This window comes from Rutilus rutilus, assembly GCF_951802725.1.
Source record: "Rutilus rutilus genome assembly, chromosome: 5".
NCBI lineage: Eukaryota > Metazoa > Chordata > Actinopteri > Cypriniformes > Leuciscidae > Rutilus > Rutilus rutilus.
The window spans coordinates 40,065,187-40,084,433 of NC_140213.1; the positions used below are offsets into that span (position 1 = coordinate 40,065,187).

Here is a 19,247-nt window from a genome sequence, read left to right on the forward strand (position 1 = left end):
TTTCAAATAAGTGTTCATCAAAGTATCAGTTTCCACAAAAATATTAGCACAACCGTTTTCAACATGAGCATTTTCAACATTGAGCACCAAATCAGCATATTAGAATGACTTCTGAAGGATCATGTGACACTGAAGATAGGAGTAATGATGCTGAAAATTCACCTTTTCCGTCATAGGAATAAATTAAAATTCAAAATCACAATATTACTGTTTTTACTGTATTTTTTAATCAAATAAATGATCAGTCTTGGTGAGAATAGAGACTTTCCCCCTGAAAAAACTTACCAAAAATCTTACCAACCCCAAACTTTACAGCAGAAGTGTATATACAATCTCAATATTGAATTTTTGGTTTATTTATATACCCATGGACTGAAAAATAGGCCACATGAATCCGCAACAATCCAGAGAGAAGAACTCAGTCTAATTTTTGGGGCGAGGAGAATGTTTGAACAGAAATAATTACCATCTACTGTTTTTCTCTCTCTTCAGTTACAAATTTGGGCATGTTCCATTCTCAAATGATTTTGGCAAGGCATCTGGTGTCATATTAGCTGTACTCGATATAGAAATCATTAATTCCACATTCCTAACTTGTTAACAAAATGTGTAGGTGGCTGGAATGCGTGAGGGCTCATACGGAGTCATTATCCCAAGGACAACATCTCCCATGCAGTCACATCATTTGAAATAAACTCGATCACCAATTAGATGTGCATTCCAGATGCTTCGCAGGAAGTTAATCATCAGATGTTTACAAGGCTGATGCTGAAGCATATTTGTCTGGGAAATGAATCTCGACTCTACAATTCAAAACCTCTCTGACCCTGTGAACACACCAATGCAGGAGATATGAAAATGATTCGGAAACAAAACAAATGGTGTCATCTAATTAAAAACGATATTACAGGAATGCTGGAATAATGATTTCTCTCAGGGGTTATATTCCATCCTTTTAAGACAGGGCACATAAAGTTGTTGGCTAGTTTAGAACAGGGATGTGGCTGCTATCACTCAAGACAACTCCCGCCCCTTCCCACCCCCTGTAAAGTATATAAAGCACTCAGGTTTTTCTGTGTAACTCAGACCATTAGCAGTGGCACAGCTGAATACTCATCCTCAGCCAACTAAGATTTGGACACAACTTGGAAATACACAAAAATATTGACTTCAACATCACCACTTTTCAAGTGTGCAGTCAATTCTAGAGAGCGACCGGAGTTATCAGGTATGTTTTCTTGGTTTGTTCACTTAGGCTACTTTTTGGTTTCAAAGGTCAAGGCAAAAACATGGGTTAGTGAGACATTTGACTTTCTGGCAAGTCATTTTCATTGCACCAAGTGTGCACTTGTCTCAGGCAAATATAAGACTTGCTACTGGGAAATGACACGGTTGAGCAAAACTTAACCTCTGTGTAACTTTCAAAATAAATGAATGACCAGTGTGGAGTCAACAAGGAGCAGGAAGATCACGTCATTGAGACCTTTGTTAAAAAATCAGGTGTTTTTCATGAGAAGAACATGCATTTTACATGATTAATAATAACATTGCTACATGTTCTTCCACAGGTTCCATTCACAATGAACTCAGTGCTTCAGAAGGCTTTCCTGTGGTGTGTGCTGACTGCATTTCTGCCGAGCATCACGAGTGCAAAACCTCTGAATACAGATGGTTTGAGAAGGTACGCTCTCATGACTGAACCCCTCTTGTCATTCAAAACTCTGATTCTGAATAAAATCTCATGGGTTTCTCTTGTCATCTGCTAGGCTCAGTGTTTGGCTTCAGGGTAAGGTGAGGAAAGATGTCAGCAGCGTGTCTGAGAGAAGCGAGAGCGACTCGACAGCTTTGCTGACTCAGAGGAACAGCGGTACCGAGTCATTTGTACCACAGCACAGGTATGTCACATTCTTTGACTGGATAAACACAACTGACTAATCACCACCAGCAGATAAAGGAAAACTAAATGCTTTCTGTTTCCCTCCAGGAGTGTGAGGGTAAAGCGGACAGAACCAGCCTACACGGTCAAAAGAGTCGAAAGAGCGGGCTGTAATCTGGCCACCTGCTCTGTGCACGAGCTGGCCCACCTGCTGAATATAATGCACACGAAGACGAGCAACGCCCCCACTGATAAGATCGGCTCAGGGGGCTACGGACGGCGACGGAGACGTTCGCTCCCATCAAACCACCCTGCACTAACTTTCCACGAAGGCCGTCTAAAGCTGGCATGGGTCCGATCCATCCACAAAGGGATTTAAAGAACAACCCAGGAACACCTCTGCGGTTTGTCCTGAGCCTTTGGTTTATATTGGCTCTGTTTACTGAGATACTTCTGATACCTCCTTTGCTGAACGTTAGTGTACTCTCTTCAGGCACAAAGGAGCAAGTGGAGCATCCTTCTCTCCATCCTCTGCCTGATGGGTTGGACAGAGAAGGATTCAGGTCGCTTAAAGTGGTTGTGGAAAAAAGGAGTGCTATCAGTTGAGACATAAAAAAAACGATATATATATAAAAAGCTTTGTGAGGGTCTAAGGCAGTATGACAGGAAATGGGTGGTCAATGCTCTGCGCATGTGTTTAGCATTCTTGTCATTCTAATGGAGCTTTGGGACTTGACTCTCTGTCTCTTCTGCAGCACTGATGCGCCTTCTGCTGGAGGAATGAAGGAACAACCCAGGACACTGCCAGCCCAAACTTTCAGTGAAGAGGACGGAGAGAGAACAGCAAGAAGAGCTTTCATGAAGCTATTTACCCTGGAGGACCAATGATGAAGAACAGAGAGAGAAAACTCTTTATGGAAGAAATTATTTTTGCTGTCCTCAAGGACATCCACATACTTGAAGACTGATTTATCTATACTGTGGGGGCCGTGCAATAATTCACTTTAATATTATAATGTAGTCTTTTATTGATGTGTATAAAGATGTATATTATGAAAATACTGTAGGCCTACGTTTAAAAGTTCATATATTTATATCTACATACTGTACATGTATCCTTAAGAAATATTGTTTATTTTGCGTTTATTTTGAAATAAGATGTTTATCCTGTGATTTCATATCGCTATAATGCGAAGCATTTTTTCCACATGAATCATTCAATAATGTGTCAATTGATAACCTATTAAACTCCTGCAAGTGTGAGTGAGGACAAATTGTATCTTATTTCCAGGGAAGCTTTCAGGTTGGTACCTTGAACGCAAAAATAAATAAGTAGCTAAACATAGGCTACTGAAGTTAGTAAAATATTATGTGTGGACCGACTGAAAAATGTAAACATTGTGTTGCCGCCATCATGAGAAACTGAAATTACATCCTTTTCAATGCTTCATTACTTTACACAAAACGTTTACATTTTTAATTACCGTGCGTGACTTACGTAGCCTAAAAGAAGCCACAGTAAAAGATTTAATAAGTCGTTTTGGCAAGTGGACTGTGGGAAAAGTAACTTTTTGAACTACATTACAAACACAGCAGAGGGCGCGCTTTCCCTAATAATTATTATACACTAAAGCAACATTCCACGCTCTAGAAAAGGAAATAAAAGTTGCAAATAAAACACTTACCAAATAAAAGCAATGTAAAGATAAGGCAATTTAACTGTAACTTGCAGATTAAAATATAGTCTTGAGCAAAATCCTTCATGAAATGAGTTGGAGACAGGGCTCTCAAGTTTTATCAAAAGTTTGGCATGACATCTGTTAGGGGAGCCACCCAAATATTTGCAGCAGCGGCCGCTCAACCCCTCGACCCCACCAAATTCGCTTCAATTTTTGCTAGCAGGTCAATTTTGCCTATTGTTTATAAATGACCAGCACAAATGGACATTATAACAATTGGTAAATCTGATAAAAGACAGACAAATTCATCCAAATAAAAGAAATAGTTATATTTCAAAAATACAAATTTATCAAAAAATAAAAAGAAATTTGGCCCCAAACAAGCCAACTGAACAGCAGTGCTCACACAGTCATAACAACTTGTCTTGCCGTGAGTGTGTGTGTGTGTGTGTAGCATTTAGCTTATGAATGGTGTTTTGTGTTCTAAGTGTTTGTTGCACATTTTGATGCCAGGGGTAGGAGACTCCCACTTAAAGCACTGTGGCTCAAGGCCACATGATAGTGTTCCATCCAGAGCCAAACTGTTCCTAGTTTTGGATGGATTTTTTTCATGTGGTGGTTGTGTCCACACATTGCAAACACACATTTATCGGCAAACACCATATAAAAGTGAATTTTGCATCCGGAGAGTTTTTGACTGCATCAAAAATAATTTAGCACGAATTTGGCTATACTCCTCAACATCAGCTCTCACTGTCTTTGATCACAGGCAAGAGATTTCGTCCAGGAATCGTAAAATCTAAATGATAAAAAAATCATCAGATCGTGCTCTTCCACTCCGTGTGTGCGCGTGTTGCCTACGAACGTGCTTGCAGCGGGAACACGTAATTTACCCGGAAACAACTAATTCTTATTTCTGATTGGCTGGTAGGTGGCATTCAGCAGCTATGAACTCGACAGAGACCTTGAACTTCCCTCCGTTTGCCTGCGCCTCGTCCATTAAGTATTGCGGGACAAGTTATCCCTTACTCCTCAGCATGAGAATGAAATACAAGGTGTGGCGTGTGAAATGCGTCAAGTCTCAAGACTTGAGAGCCCTGGTTGGAGAGAGCATGCAAAACAGACTTTACCACATTTATTTTTTTCTAATTGAAAAGTGTTACACTCAAAAGAATGATACTTCTCCGCATTGTTTAAAATAGTGTACACGTGACGTATATGAAATGAATTGGTCTCAAGACTTGCTTTGTAATGGATAAAGTTCCTGTTACTTGACAAATCGTGTTAAAAAACGCGGCACTTGCGAGACGCCGAAAAAATAGCGAGATGCAAAAGTCAAAGACGTCTTTGCATTTTTACAAATAGAAAAAAATCAGCAAAAGGGAATGCAATAACGCGTTTTGTGTGTGTGCGTGTGTGTGTGTGTGAAAGTAAACATTCGCCTTCATCAGCAGAAACATATCCATAAAATACTTGTCTACCTTTAGTTTAAGCAAACATGTAGTTAGCCTATGTTTTGTTTTCATCAACAAATATAGTCGCAAAACGTCGAAAGTCTCTTTAAACATTCTGAGAACAAATGCAAAACACAATAAAAGCCCATAGAACTGAAATGAAATACACCAGACAAGATTCAAGTCCCAAATTCAAGGTTCCCTACCACCAGCACTGAAAGGGTTAAGTGCTGTGACATTTTTTTTTACAGATTCAGCTTGCAAAATCCTTGAGGTATTTATCTTCACACCCAGTGTTGCACTACTGAACACAGCAGAATCTCCCAGGACACTATCACACGAACAGAGAGAGAGAGACAGAAAAACTTAAAGGAGAACAGATAGAGGTCTGCAGACAGAGGGTGAGTTGGTTCATATCGCTTTAAAAACAAAGTAGTAATGCTATGGCAGTTGGGTTACCACAGTAGAAGTGCTGTAACCTGTGGCCTCTTTTCTTTCAAGCATTTCCTGCAGGTCTGAACCAGTTGAGGGGTGATGCCTCATTCTATTACTGCTTCTCTGTAGTCTTAAAAATGCCTTTATAAAATGGAAGGATTAAATATCGGAGAGTTTTTCCAGGTGTGGTGGTATTTTTGAACATTGAGGCATTTCCTTGAACATTGAGGCATTTCCTTATTCAGAACTGCATGCTGTTTGTGTTCTTGTAGATAAGCTAAGATGACAGCTAACAACTGATAGTGTTTATCAGGAGTTGTTTCCCCCTAAAACATCAGAAAATGTTGCATATGCTGTAAAGCAAGTGCCCAGGAAATGTAATAAACATACTAGGAAATAACATCAACTTTTGTGTTTTGCTTTTGGATTTGACTTTGCAGAAGTAGTGTCCATCAGATTAGAGTTAGTTGGCCTACTTATGAATTTCCTTTTCCTGTTTTTGAAAACCAGAAGACTAGCAGTTAGCTTTCATCTGCTCGCTGAGAGGTAAACAGTCCATGTTGCTGTAGAATTCTTATCAAATGAATCATTGTGTTTTTACTGTGGAATTTTTCCTTCCTGCAATGCATTTTAATAACACAAGGAGTTTACTTTTGTCTCTCAGGTGGAACTTTGACTAGAGATCGTGTTGCATCTGTTACACTGTACAAAATGAGCAGGAAAGGAACTCCGTTGTCTAAGCAACAATCAACACCCAACTTTATGAGGGGTAAGTTTGGCACAGTATGAAAATACTATATCTCAGTGCTACATGTTGGCTTGCACAATATGCTTGTTTTTGTACATTTTGTCTTTGTAAAAGGCTAGTTTGTTTCATCTGCACAAACTCCTGAAAGCTGACATGCAGACATATTGTTGGGTATTGTCAAAGTAGATTTAAAAGTATAGCAAAACATTCTTTGCAAGCATGTCATAAAGAGCTCTAACAAAAGAGAACTGAACCCGTTCTATAAATAACCCCTTTGCAATGAAGCACTTGACTTTACTCATGCCAGGCTCGATGACTTGTCTTGTGCAATCATTAAACGCAAAGTCATTGCAAAATGTATCTGTTTTCATTTAAAACCAAAGAAAGCCTTATTATAAATGCAATTATTTACACTAATGGCATTCAATACATTAGTCTGTGAGAATGATGGCACTGTAATTTAATGGTTTACACTTTTTCAGTCTATAAAATTAGAGTCAATTTTAACCAAATACTACAAAACAAGAAGAATACTGCAAATGTATGGCACAAAGTGAGCCGAACTTGTGCGTCAAAATGAAAGTATGGCTTTTCCGCCTCTCAGATGTAAAGTAAGGGGAGGGGGCAGAGGGTTGCCAGGTATTGAACAAGTGCTACGCTGCAGGGCGGAGTTCAGCCTCTCTTATTTGTTTTCCTACAAACGAGTAAAGGTCGAGGAGACACGGGTTTAGTAGACACAAATACACAGAGCTATCCTGTCTGTCACCCCTTATACTTTCTCTGAGACACCGTGGTAGCCTTGACCTTCTCAAAGCGCAGGTAAATAAATGCACTTGTGAGCGGAGCTGTTGTGTTTTGAGAATGCTTTGCTCATTTACTTTAAGCCTAGGGTTCTTCCATGCTCATTTCAAGGACCAGCAAAATTAGGTGAGTCTAACTTCAGCAAAGGGGATGTATGAAAACGGATTAGGACGTTATTGGATGCTGTTTGGAACAGAGTATTCCTCTGGGGTCTTATATGTGTCAGCATGTGCTTTCCAGAAGCTTGATAATAATACTGCACGTACAGTATACTGGAGGCTTATGAGTTATGTTGACTTAAAAAGGAGTAACCTGATTCTCGTTATCTGTGCAGGGGTAGGGCTTAGTGCAGTGTGAGCTGGTTTAAGTCAGGTTGAGCTGTTATATATGAAGTTGCTAAGGTTGTGGATGGGAATGTAAACAACCTGTTTTCAATAGTGGATACATTGTATAAGCCATAGCGTATACAGCCTGTCTTTAAAGGTTCATTAATGTTACTGGAACATGAGTGAGCTAATGCCAAGACAATGTTATTCCCTTATAAAAAAAAAAAACACAGCGGGCTGGGAAATGATCCTGCCAGCATTTAGAATGGTCTCAGGTTCAGCTCGCAGCTTGTTGTGACGTCCAGCCAGGGCTCTCTGCTGATATGATGCTGTCAGACCCTTTAAATAGGGAGGAGTGGGATACTGAAAAACACTGAAGCTTCTTCAAAGACAAAAAAAGACCTAGAACTGAAGACCACAGTTATAAAGCAACAGGAAAACAGAGAATCCAAACACAGAGATCCAGTAAAACCATGGCAAAAATAGCTAAAGAAGGTAAGAGAAAGTGTATATTCCAACAATAGGAATAGGAATATACAATAGGATCGGTCAAGCTGAATAATAGGGGTCAGTGACAGTCAAAAGATATGATATTGACAAGCTTTTTTTCAGTTGAAAGTTGACAGGATATAAGATATATTTGTAGTATAACTGTGTGCTTAAAGTAAACAATTCCTTTGACAATTACTTATTTATACATATATTCACATAATGTATAATAGAGTAAAAATCAATTAGATATACATGTATAATTTTATACATGAATTTTATACGTAATAAAAAATATATAATAAAATATATATAATGTATTTGTTTTTAATTTTTTACTGTATATATATAATGCATATCTTACAGAAAAATATATATGATTGATTTTTACTTGGATATATAACTAAGGGGTTTACTTCCATGCGTACGACACAGCTGTTCTAGAAGTGCGTCTGGTATCTAGGTTTCCTAGATGGGCAGGGCTGAGAGGAGTCCGGAATCATCCATCTGACAGGCTTGTCAAGCGTCTATATCGAAGGGCTGCGGATTGTTGACAGTGCAGTGGAATATCCAGTTGCATGTCAACACAGGTGGAAGTCAACAATCTTGCACATGACTTTATAAACCTGCCTGCCATTAAAAACTGGCCTGACCTACATTCCCATGCTATATGAGCACTGAACCTTGTATATGCTGATGTCATATCCAATGTGATATGGGAAATAGAAAGGTGGCCAAGGCATGGTAACTGATATGAAACTATAATCTACTGTACTGGATGCAAATGTGGTATTGATAAACCAGGAAGTCTGTGCGTGAATGGAGGAAGGGTGGTGAGGTTAGGCATAATAGAGACAAAAACCAGTGGTCAAGGCCTGAAAAATAATTTGAGAGATGCTTTTTGAGAAAAATTCAAATCAGAAATTCAATTAATTAATACACTTATCCAACATAATTTTTTTGAAATTTTCAAATGTCTAAAGCATACTGCATGACAGGGGTTTTCAAACTTTTTGATGCCAAAGACCGCAAAATATGATGATCCCCTTCCTAAAATATCATGGCAGCGAATATAATTGATTCAATAAAATAAACATTTATACTGTGTGACGAAAATGTTAAGCGTTGTTGTTTCCGGTATTAAATCATTGTCAGTAAATATTTACTTTGTATTAAGTTAATAGCTACTTTTCTACTCACTATTAGGATGATGTACATATATAAACCTCAAATTAACCAGATTTTTTTTTTTTTTTCACTGTTTACAACTAGGGCTGTCAATTGAATAAAATTGTGATTCATGTCATGATTTTTGACCAGATTTTCAAAGGCAACTTTGAAAACCTTAAATAGATACATTTAGTAAAGTGTCAGATTTTCTGTAGACCCAGACATAAGTTTGAAAACAAGACACTTTTCCTTTTCTTAAAGTGTTGCATGTAAAACTAAACCACAAAGTTACACTTTGCAAATGTGCTGCATATACTTCTGCTTCAGTGCATGCAACATTAATGAATTATTATATACAAGTTCCCCTTCACTTGTGGTTTGTTCTCCATGATTGTGCCTAAACTAATAATGATTGCCTACCAAGTAAATAAAGGAATGCTTGCTGTGCACCGTGAGTAGTTTGCTGCCAGACACAACAACTACTCATCTGACACTTTGGGAGTCCAGTCTCTAATAGGACAGGAACTTAGTTAACCTCATAGATACCTGACTAAGACCAAGGCACAAGTTGGAAAGTGAAACCAGAACTGTGTGGACCGATACTTGAGGACATGTTTACGATCATGATGAGTGCAGTTGTAACATTGCCATGACTTACACATACACATAATTACCTCCAGTTTATTTTACTACCTTCAATAATGGTTTTACTGTACATTATGGCAAAATCCCGTAAATAATTTCTTAGCCAAAATATGACAAATAATAGGCCTTCTAATAGTGCCATGTCATTCATTTCAAAGCATGACTCTCTTGTCAAGTTTTGGCAACATGTTTGGGTACTGGCCAAAGTAATGAAAGTTTTTAGAATACTTCATACAAATGAACACCATGTACATAAGGTGTTCCTACAGCTGATGAAGAACATTGACTAATTATAGAAAGAAAAAGCATTCTTTCTGATGGCACCACTCCTTGCAGAAATGCCGCGTCAGTTCACGAAGATCTCTCTCCAAGAGGTGGATGAGAAAGTGAGACTCATGGCTGAGAAAGTGTACGCTTCAGCTCTAAAAGAAGAAGACTCTAAGAACAGCTTGTCCATGTTCACCGTCCCTGAGGACTGTCCCATTGGCTTAAATCAGGCCAAGGAGTGGGAGCTACGCAAAGAGATGGAGGAGCAGATGTCCGAGAAATCCGTCAAGAGGTCAGTGAACTCAAATGTGCCACAGGTTGCAGAACTAATCAGCAGTTTGCATTATTGTGATATTCAATATGTATTTATTATTCTTTATGCCCCATTTTAGGAAACAAAGTTTCAAGCTGATACGATCCCAATCAATTTCCTTGCATATCCCCGCCGCTCAAGATTGGGCTATGTCTATTATTTCACCCCTGATGACCCCTTCCACAGCCGAAGGCCCTATGCCAGACAATATCCCAGAATTCCAGAGGGTCACCATCAGTGGAGACTACTGCGCAGGGGTAGGAGACAAATTATTATATATATGTATATATATATATATATATATATATATATATATATATATATATATATATATATATATATAAATGATTTCAGTTATTTCAAAGTTCCTTAAAACCCACAATGACACTGACCAAGCAAATAAATATAGTAAATAATAGGATAAAACCGACAAATTATTTCCATATTTTTTTCCACAAAATGACGTTTTATTATGTACTCAAACGCGAGGTGAGTTACCGGGTGTGCATTATTTTTCTTGTCATTTAACGGCCCGTCGTCAATTATTCCTTATATATATTATATATGAAGGTATTTAATAATATAATATATAATATAATATAATATACAAGGAAAAGTTCAAGAAAGTTAATAAACAGGGCTGGGTATTTAATTTGAGCCAAACAAATGAATTCATAGTACAAGTACAAGTCACACCTGTGTGACACAAATTAAGATTGCATGACCAGTACAGGTGTGGTTTCATAATCAAACACTTTGGATGCAGTGGTAGATTAGTAGATTCAATTGTGAAAAAATGCAAGCAAGAAAGTGTCCATTATACAGTGATTCATATTTGATGAACAGAGTATTTTTGTATGCGTACTTTTAGAAGTACACTAGCACACTTATATATACACATATACACATAATACACAAATTATGCCTCCAAAGCTAACAAGATATGGACTACAAGTCACAAACCTTTAAACTTAGAGGTTTAATGCATATATAATACCGTTCAAAAGTTTGGGGTCAGTAAGGTCTTTCTTTTTAAAGAAATTAATACTTTTATTCGGCAAAGACACATTAAATTGATCAAAATTTAACTGTAAAGTAATTTATAATGTTACAAAAAATGTATTAATGCTGTTATTTTTTAACTTTCTATTCATCAAAGAATGCTGAAAATGTATCATGGTTTCCAAAAAAATATTACTAATCAGCACAGCACCTTGATAATAATAAGAATTTTTGTCTTGAGCACCAAATCAGCTTATTAGAATGATTTCTGAAGGATCATGTGACACTGAAGACTGGAGTAATGATGTTAAAATCAGTTTTTCCATCACAGGAATAATTAAATTTTAGAACTAGAAAACAGTTATATAATATTTCACAATATTACGTTTTTTACTGAATTTATGATCAAATAAATGTAGCCTTGGTGAACATAAGAGACTTACCAACTTTTTGAACTGTAGTGTATATGCTGTTCTCCTAAAAGCTGACAAAATGAATTCATCTATGATCACTTCTGACAGATAACAGTTGAAGACTATGCGCAGGCAGCGAAAACTCTGCTGACAGCACTCTTCATCAGAGAAAAATATTCCCGGCTGGCATATCACCACTTCCCCAGGACCACAGCCAGCTTTCTAAGGATTGCCAATAATGAGAAATGGAGTGAGGAGGATGAAATGCTGCCAGGTATGTCATGGTTGGCAACAGTTCATGCACCAATAATGTTCAGATAACTGTTATCAAGTAACCAATAACTGTTCAAAGACCTATAATGACAACAGCTTTGAGACATAAGTGAGAAATGACTGTAATTACTGTTAAATAGTACTATTCTGTCTCAAAGACTGTTGGGTGTTCATTAGGTTTGGGAAAGTGATACTAAAAACATCTAGTCCTGTTTCTAATTATATCAGAACATAAGTATAGTATGACATTAGTATTCATCATCAGAACTACCGTTATGCTTTCTTTCCATGGCAACAGATATCTGCCCCCCTCCAAGTGAGGGTGAGGATCCCTACAGTATGGAAGACCTCCCACAGGATCTGAACTACTCCCTGAGGATGAAAGATGGAATCATATATGTCTACGATAATGAGGATGCTTTAAAACTGGATCAGCCACGGAGCTTGCCATATCCTGACTTGGAAACTTTTGCTATTGACTTGAGCCACGTCCTTGCTATGATTGCAGACGGACCAACGTGAGTTCGGTTATATTATATTTATAACACTGCATGCATCTGTTGCTAAATAATAATAATGAAATTCAGCGAAAAAAAGAAATACATTTAGGGGAAATATCCTCTTTTATAGGAAGACCTATTGTCACAGAAGGCTTAACTTCCTGATGTCCAAGTTTCAACTACATGAAATGCTGAACGAGATGGCTGAGTTAAAGGAACTAAAAGGTGTTCCTCACAGAGACTTCTACAATGTCAGAAAGGTATTTCAAATAAAGTTGCATAAACACTAATATTTACACTATTTACTGCATAAAGACCCTTTTCACTTCTAAATGTACATATTTGTGAATATTCAGGTTGATACGCACATTCACGCAGCTGCCTGCATGAACCAGAAGCATCTACTGAATTTCATCCAGGACACCTATAAGACAGAAGCAGAGCGAGAGGTGGTGGAGAAGAACGGAAAGAAGCTCACCCTCAAACAGGTGTTTGACAATCTGAAAATGGACCCTTACGATCTCACAGTGGACTCATTAGATGTACATGCGGTACGTATTTCAGAAAACCTCAGGACTTCCAAATGATGCTTTTATGCTACATTTTCTTGCAGAATGGATCTTGCCGCAATAAGAAATTGCTCTATTGTTTGTTACAGGGCAGACAAACCTTTCATCGCTTTGATAAATTCAATTCCAAATACAACCCAGTGGGTGCTAGTGAGCTCCGAGAGATCTACCTCAAAAGTGATAACTACATCAATGGAGAATATTTTGCACGTCTTATCAAGGTAAAATTGATCAACTCATATGCTGATACAAGATAAAATGAACTATAACTGTCAGAGCACACAGACTATTTTCTTAAGTGGGTAACAATCAATTACATTGTTCCTCTTTTGCAGGAAGTTGCTCATAACCTGGAGGAGAGTAAATATCAGCATGCTGAACCCCGTCTCTCAATTTATGGCCGAGCCCCTGAAGAGTGGGACAGCCTGTCCAAGTGGTTTATCAAGCAAAAGTTGTACTCCCCTAACATGAAATGGATCATACAGGTGCCCAGGATTTAGTAAGTCCTCTTCTAATGTCAATTAACATGAATTTAAAGACATTTAACAGTCAATGAATCTTCAATAATCTAACACAACAAAATATTTAATAAATGTCTTATATATTTTCAATATATTTAAGACATTAATTAAATATATTGAGAAAATATATATATATATTTTCATTCAAACAGCACTTATTCCACTGGTCTACAATTTTTTTAATAATATTTATTATGTATTTGATGTGCTGAATTCAAATATAACAAGTAAAACAACCGATTGGCTACTGTTTCCAAGATACTGAAGTTTTTACATTTTACATCTATGTTAGAAAAGATATTACCAGTCACCTGTCCTGTTTATGTAACACTCAGCAAAAAATTTTTATAAAACAAAAGACAAAAAAACTCTGCACTTCTTTGGCTTGTCTCTTGTATTCATTAAATGGAGCATCTCTTGTCACTGTCCAGCAATATTCTGCAAGCATTGATGGGCTCCATTTGCAGTTATCTGCACTGCAGTGACTAAACAGAACTGTGTACCTATGCAAAATCAAACACTGGCGAGTATGACACTGTATGACAGGGATGCAAAACTAAGTTCCAGGAGGGCCACAGCCCTAGTTTAGCTTCAACCCTAATTAAACACACCTGATCCAGCTCATCAAGTCCTTCAGGCTTAATTGAAAGCTACAGGATTGCGTGTTAGAGCAGTGATTGGAACCATGGCTGTGGCCTTCCAGGAATTCAGTTTTGCACCCCTGCTGAATGACTTCTAGAGTTGATTTAGGGCAATTTGTTCAATTGACTTTCAAGAAATATGATGCAATACCAGCTTCAGATTGCATAATTTATTGTTTTGCCTAAAAACCAAGTACTGTCCAAACCCAGTCATAATTGTATTCATAGATCCAGTCAAAGATGTGTTTTAGTAATTTCAGGTTTAAACTGAGATCTCTTCCCTTTATTATTCATTCATCCTCCGCCATTCCCACATCAATGTTCATATATACTGACCTAATAGCATATCTTTAAAAAACTAGAGCCAATCAACAATTTTAAGCATCATTTTCTTTCTCAGTGACCCAGAATTAGTCAAGTTTGACTACATTTATTTCAGAAGCATTTTGGCTGTACTGTTATTGTCATAATGTTTAATTGTTAATTTTCAAATCAGTGTATGAAAGTTATGTAATATGTACTTTTTGGAATTCTGCTTTCTAAATTCAATTTACAATTCTCTGTCAGTTAAAATTCATGATTTTAAAAGGCATTCTCAATTCAATTCTGAATAGCACAACTCTGCGACGTTTCTACTCAAACTATATTTTTACTCATACTTGCTCATAATTCATATCCAGTATTTCTAAAATCAAGTATTCTTGATTTGTGCACTTTGTTTTTAGTGACATTTTCAGATCAAAGAGGATTGTTCTTAACTTCGCCAAGATGCTGGAGAACATCTTCCTCCCACTGTTCCAGGCCACAATTAACCCTCAGAAGCACAAAGAGACACATGTTTTCCTGAAACACGTAAGTGCTTTATCAGAGTTTTGTTAAGCTGGCAAGACCAGTCAGAGCAGATTCATGCTACAATAGAATATTGTAACACCAACAGTGCAATTAACAGCTTAAACACAAAACAGTCATTTTACTAGGAATCAAGATTTAAATGCCAAATCCCTTATGAACAATTAAATAGTTCTCAGATGAATATGAGTTCATGTAAAATTGTCACGCACTATAAATCACAGAAAACATAGTTGTGGTTAAACTACGCACAAGTCAGTAATGTAGTCATTGTGTATTCATTTTTTCCCCCACCAAAGTCAAAGGAACGCCACCTTGCCTATATATCTGAACAGCCTGATCAGTCCTTATGTAAATATTAAGCCACAACCTCAGGAAAATTAGGGCAAAAAGTGGCTGTAAAAAGATGTCAAAAAAGCATTCTGTTTTTTCTGCAGGTGACAGGGTTTGACAGTGTGGATGATGAGTCCAAACATAGTGATCACTTATTCACCTATAAGAGTCCAAAACCGGAAGAGTGGACCATGGAGGAAAACCCACCATACACTTACTACCTCTTCCACATGTATGCCAACATCATGGTCCTCAACAACCTACGAAAGTAAGTCACTGTAAAGATCAAGCTCTGATTTCAGCACTACAACCCATTACATTCCCCTCAAATTTAGCCAAAAGCTTTATAACTGAAGTTATATATATGTATTTTGCAGGGAACGTGGTCTCAATACCTTCCAGTTCCGTCCTCACTGTGGCGAGGCAGGATCCATCACCCATCTGGTGTCAGCCTTCCTCACAGCTGACAACATCTCTCACGGACTCAACCTGAAGAAGGTCAGTCTCTAAAACTAATTGTGTTCACATCAAACCACACAACATTACACCCATAGGCAGTGTAGTTCAGAGTCCACTAAATAGACAAACAATTATTACACCGCTTTCAAAAGTAAGGATCGTTTCAGCTTTCCCCCGTTTGGGGTAATGTTCACTGCCAATTAGGGGGGAAAAAAAGCATGAATTTACATGTATAATTTCTAGGGCATTGACACAAATTTTACGATTTGATTTAATATCGATTAATTGGGGACAATCAGGTACAGTACATGGCAAAAAAATCTCTCAACTAACGCTGTAAATTATACAGGGACAGTGGTTATACATACTATATAATATTAAAGGTAACTGATTTGTAGGCTACTTAAATTACACACAAGAAAGGTTTTTTAAATGACGTAATTGTGTGTCTACTAGTTGTATTTAGATATGAACATTTAAATGGTGGCTGTCAAAAACATGACGGATTTATTCATACATACATTCATACATACATACATTAAATATTGAAAAGCAGGTTAAGTTGAAATGCAATGAATATGCTATATAGTGCAAATATTTATCAAAATGCTCCTCTAAGTTAATTTAGCTGACTGATGAGTTTTTGGACATTGATTGAATGGCTTTTCTGAGGTAAATGTAAGATGACGTGACATTGTTTTGGCTACAATCTATTTTATTGATGTTTTTATGTGGTTGAAACACTGATTGAGCGATTACACGAATTTCGGTAAGTTGTACTGTATCTTTCAACATACCTTCTGAAGTTCTTTCATGTTTGTTTCATGCTATAACTAGCAATACAGATGACGACCAGTTCACGTGCGCTAAGCTTGAACCGATGATCTGTCGCGCCACATTAAAGAGCACCAAAAATGTATTTATCGTTTGAATTTCATAATACAATTGACAGAATTTGAAAGCTGAGACGTTATTACTGTATATGAAGTACTAAAGCACAAAGCTTATTGCAATTTAATAGATTGGAGGCGCGCTGCAAAGGTTCTTACTGACCCAATAGGACAAGTGACTTTTCTGTCAACTGACCATCATTATTATTGAGCCCTGTATGCTAAGTTTCTTAGAAAGGAGTAATTTAACACACAAAAAACCTTGAAAACCATCAGATACCAGTATTGATGTAGTCTTTTCTTATGGTTTAACATTGTTCTTGTTAATTTCTCAATACAGAGTCCTGTGCTGCAGTACCTGTTTTACTTGGCCCAGGTGCCCATTGCCATGTCTCCGCTCAGTAACAATAGCCTGTTCCTGGAGTATTCCAAGAATCCCCTCAGGGAGTTCCTGCAAAAGGGCCTGTGTGTGTCCCTCTCCACGGATGACCCATTACAGTTCCACTACACAAAGGTCTGGGAAAGCAGTGTGAATGACGCTCATAGAACACTGCCAACACTGAGTGTAATCATCTAGAGCAGTCAGGTGATGTGATTCTGTTGTTTATGTATCTTTAGGAGGCCTTGATGGAGGAGTACGCCATAGCAGCACAACTGTGGAAACTGAGCACATGCGATGTGTGTGAGATCGCCAGAAATAGTGTGCTTCAGAGCGGTCTGTCTCATCAGGTACTTTCTCTGTCTGTCTTAACCTATAAAGAATATTATAGGATTAGATTTCAAATAATTACCGCTCATCCTTGTTTTCTTAAAATAAAAAAAAGAAAGAAAAAGCGAAATCTGAGGTGACATTGAGGAACATTCAATGGCAGTAAATGGGACCAATTTGTAGAGGATTTAAAGCTGAAAGCTTAATAAAAGCACTTCCATTAAAGGTACAATCAGTGCTTGAAGTGGGCCGGAACACACCGGTACTATACACACTTCTATATTTTAATCGGTAGCATACGCTCACTTTTTCTTGAGTACTGGCACTTCTCACATGTTGCCGGTATTCTGAGAAGCAATTTCTTTTTTTTCAAATGCAAAATTTCAACCGAGGGGGCTGTTCTTCCGCAAAACTCATGCAGTTTTGTTTATTAACCGTGAGAGCAGCAAAAGTTACATAATGTAATTATTCTGTTTAAACTTGTGCATTATTTGAGCTGTAAAGCTGTTGAAATATTTTTTACAGTCATTCTAGGGTTTTAGAGTTCTTGGTCTAGCATTGCCCTGGTGATTTACACAGAACAGGTTAATAAGGGATTTTTTTTTACACCAAAATCATGTTAACACGCTTATGTTTATGTCTTTTGGCTGATTGAAACAGTATTTGTATGAATTAGCCCCATTCACTTACATTGTAAGTGCCTCACTGTAACTCAGATGTTGCTTTTTAATGAAAAAAATAATAATTATGATACAAATACTGTTGGTTGGGCGAAACTTCTACTGAAACCGGAATATTTCCTTAAGAAAAATCTTCCAGTGCTAATTTTAAATGCATTCCAATGCTAAATTTAACATCAACCCTTTGTGTATAAAAAAGCTGACATTTAGATTTCCCTTGCAGGAGAAGAAACACTTCCTGGGTGAGAATTATCTACAGGATGGACCAGAGGGTAATGACATCCGTATGACAAATGTGGCGCAAATCCGTATGGCCTATCGTCACGAGACCTTGTGCAATGAGCTCAGCTTCCTAGTGGATGCCGTCAAGTCAGAAGCCTTGGCTGCACAAGCCCCGTAAACATGGCAGGGTGATCGATAGGGTAGAACATGAGTCCATACGAGTGGACCAGATATCAGCATAAAACTTTATCTTGCTATAAGTGATGCAAAAAAAGAGCCATGGATATAATTCATGCAGGTAGCAAGATGTGGAGTCATGTGACTTAATGCCTTATATGATGGGCATATCCGTTCTCATAGTGCCTTGTATGTGATGGATATATTTATATCACAATTGTCAAATGTACCTTTAAAAAATGGGACGTTCTTATAAACTGTTTTAGTATTTTGCATGGTTTCTGAAAATGTGAGGGGCATACATTTGTTACCTTTTCTTAACAAGGGAGTGTTCGGGTGAACAGTGTATTCCTTTGTTCAAATAATTGCTTTTGTAAAAAAATAAATAAAAAGGCACTGGAACTAAAATTTGCGTTGATAAACTAGTTCGTTTGCAACCTGAGATTCTGGGGCGTTTTTTTGTTCTTTCTTTTTTTGGTACAAAATAGACTTGTGTACTTGAACTTGCACATTTTGTACACCAACAATGATGGTTAAACTGATTTAAGGATGTTTTATAATGTATGGGTGCTTGGCCTCTGAAAAGCCACCTGAAACGTGCCTGAGTGCTATTAGAGTGCTTCACTAATATCTGAATACTGCACTCAAAGTAAAATAAATAAAGTGGTGTCAAATAAAGTCTTGCTGAATCAATTCATAATGAGATTGTCTATAGTTCATATTCCAGATCATTAGAAATATTATTATTTATTTGCTCGACACTGCTGTTCAGTGGAAGTACTAGGAACTGCAGCCTTCAAACAAAC

General features: G+C 37.5%; 2 protein-coding genes across 5 annotated transcripts; both read left to right on the forward strand.

Annotated features, from left to right (window-relative positions):
* The first annotated feature begins 1,075 nt into the window (after positions 1-1,075).
* admb (adrenomedullin b) lies at positions 1,076-3,233 on the forward strand. Its single transcript, XM_084409805.1, has 5 exons — positions 1,076-1,228; positions 1,569-1,681; positions 1,767-1,895; positions 1,985-2,280; positions 2,632-3,233. Exons 2-4 carry the CDS (start codon positions 1,581-1,583, stop codon positions 2,253-2,255), a joined length of 501 nt encoding a protein of 166 aa, XP_084265931.1. The 5' UTR covers positions 1,076-1,228; positions 1,569-1,580; the 3' UTR covers positions 2,256-2,280; positions 2,632-3,233.
* A 1,252-nt stretch (positions 3,234-4,485) lies between these two features.
* ampd3b (adenosine monophosphate deaminase 3b) lies at positions 4,486-19,119 on the forward strand. Of its 4 annotated transcripts, XM_084409251.1 has the most exons (17): positions 4,486-4,610; positions 5,261-5,410; positions 6,109-6,213; positions 9,960-10,182; positions 10,283-10,460; positions 11,727-11,892; positions 12,190-12,409; positions 12,522-12,651; positions 12,748-12,942; positions 13,050-13,181; positions 13,296-13,459; positions 14,848-14,974; positions 15,409-15,572; positions 15,682-15,802; positions 16,994-17,167; positions 17,272-17,382; positions 18,266-19,119. In XM_084409251.1, exons 3-17 carry the CDS (start codon positions 6,156-6,158, stop codon positions 18,440-18,442), a joined length of 2,340 nt encoding a protein of 779 aa, XP_084265377.1. In that variant the 5' UTR covers positions 4,486-4,610; positions 5,261-5,410; positions 6,109-6,155; the 3' UTR covers positions 18,443-19,119. The 4 variants fall into 4 exon arrangements, with proteins under 4 accessions (XP_084265377.1, XP_084265378.1, XP_084265379.1 ...); XM_084409252.1 differs by lacking the exons at positions 4,486-4,610; positions 5,261-5,410 and adding an exon at positions 5,805-5,990; XM_084409253.1 differs by lacking the exons at positions 4,486-4,610; positions 5,261-5,410; positions 6,109-6,213 and adding an exon at positions 6,873-7,011.
* The last annotated feature ends 128 nt before the right edge of the window (positions 19,120-19,247 follow it).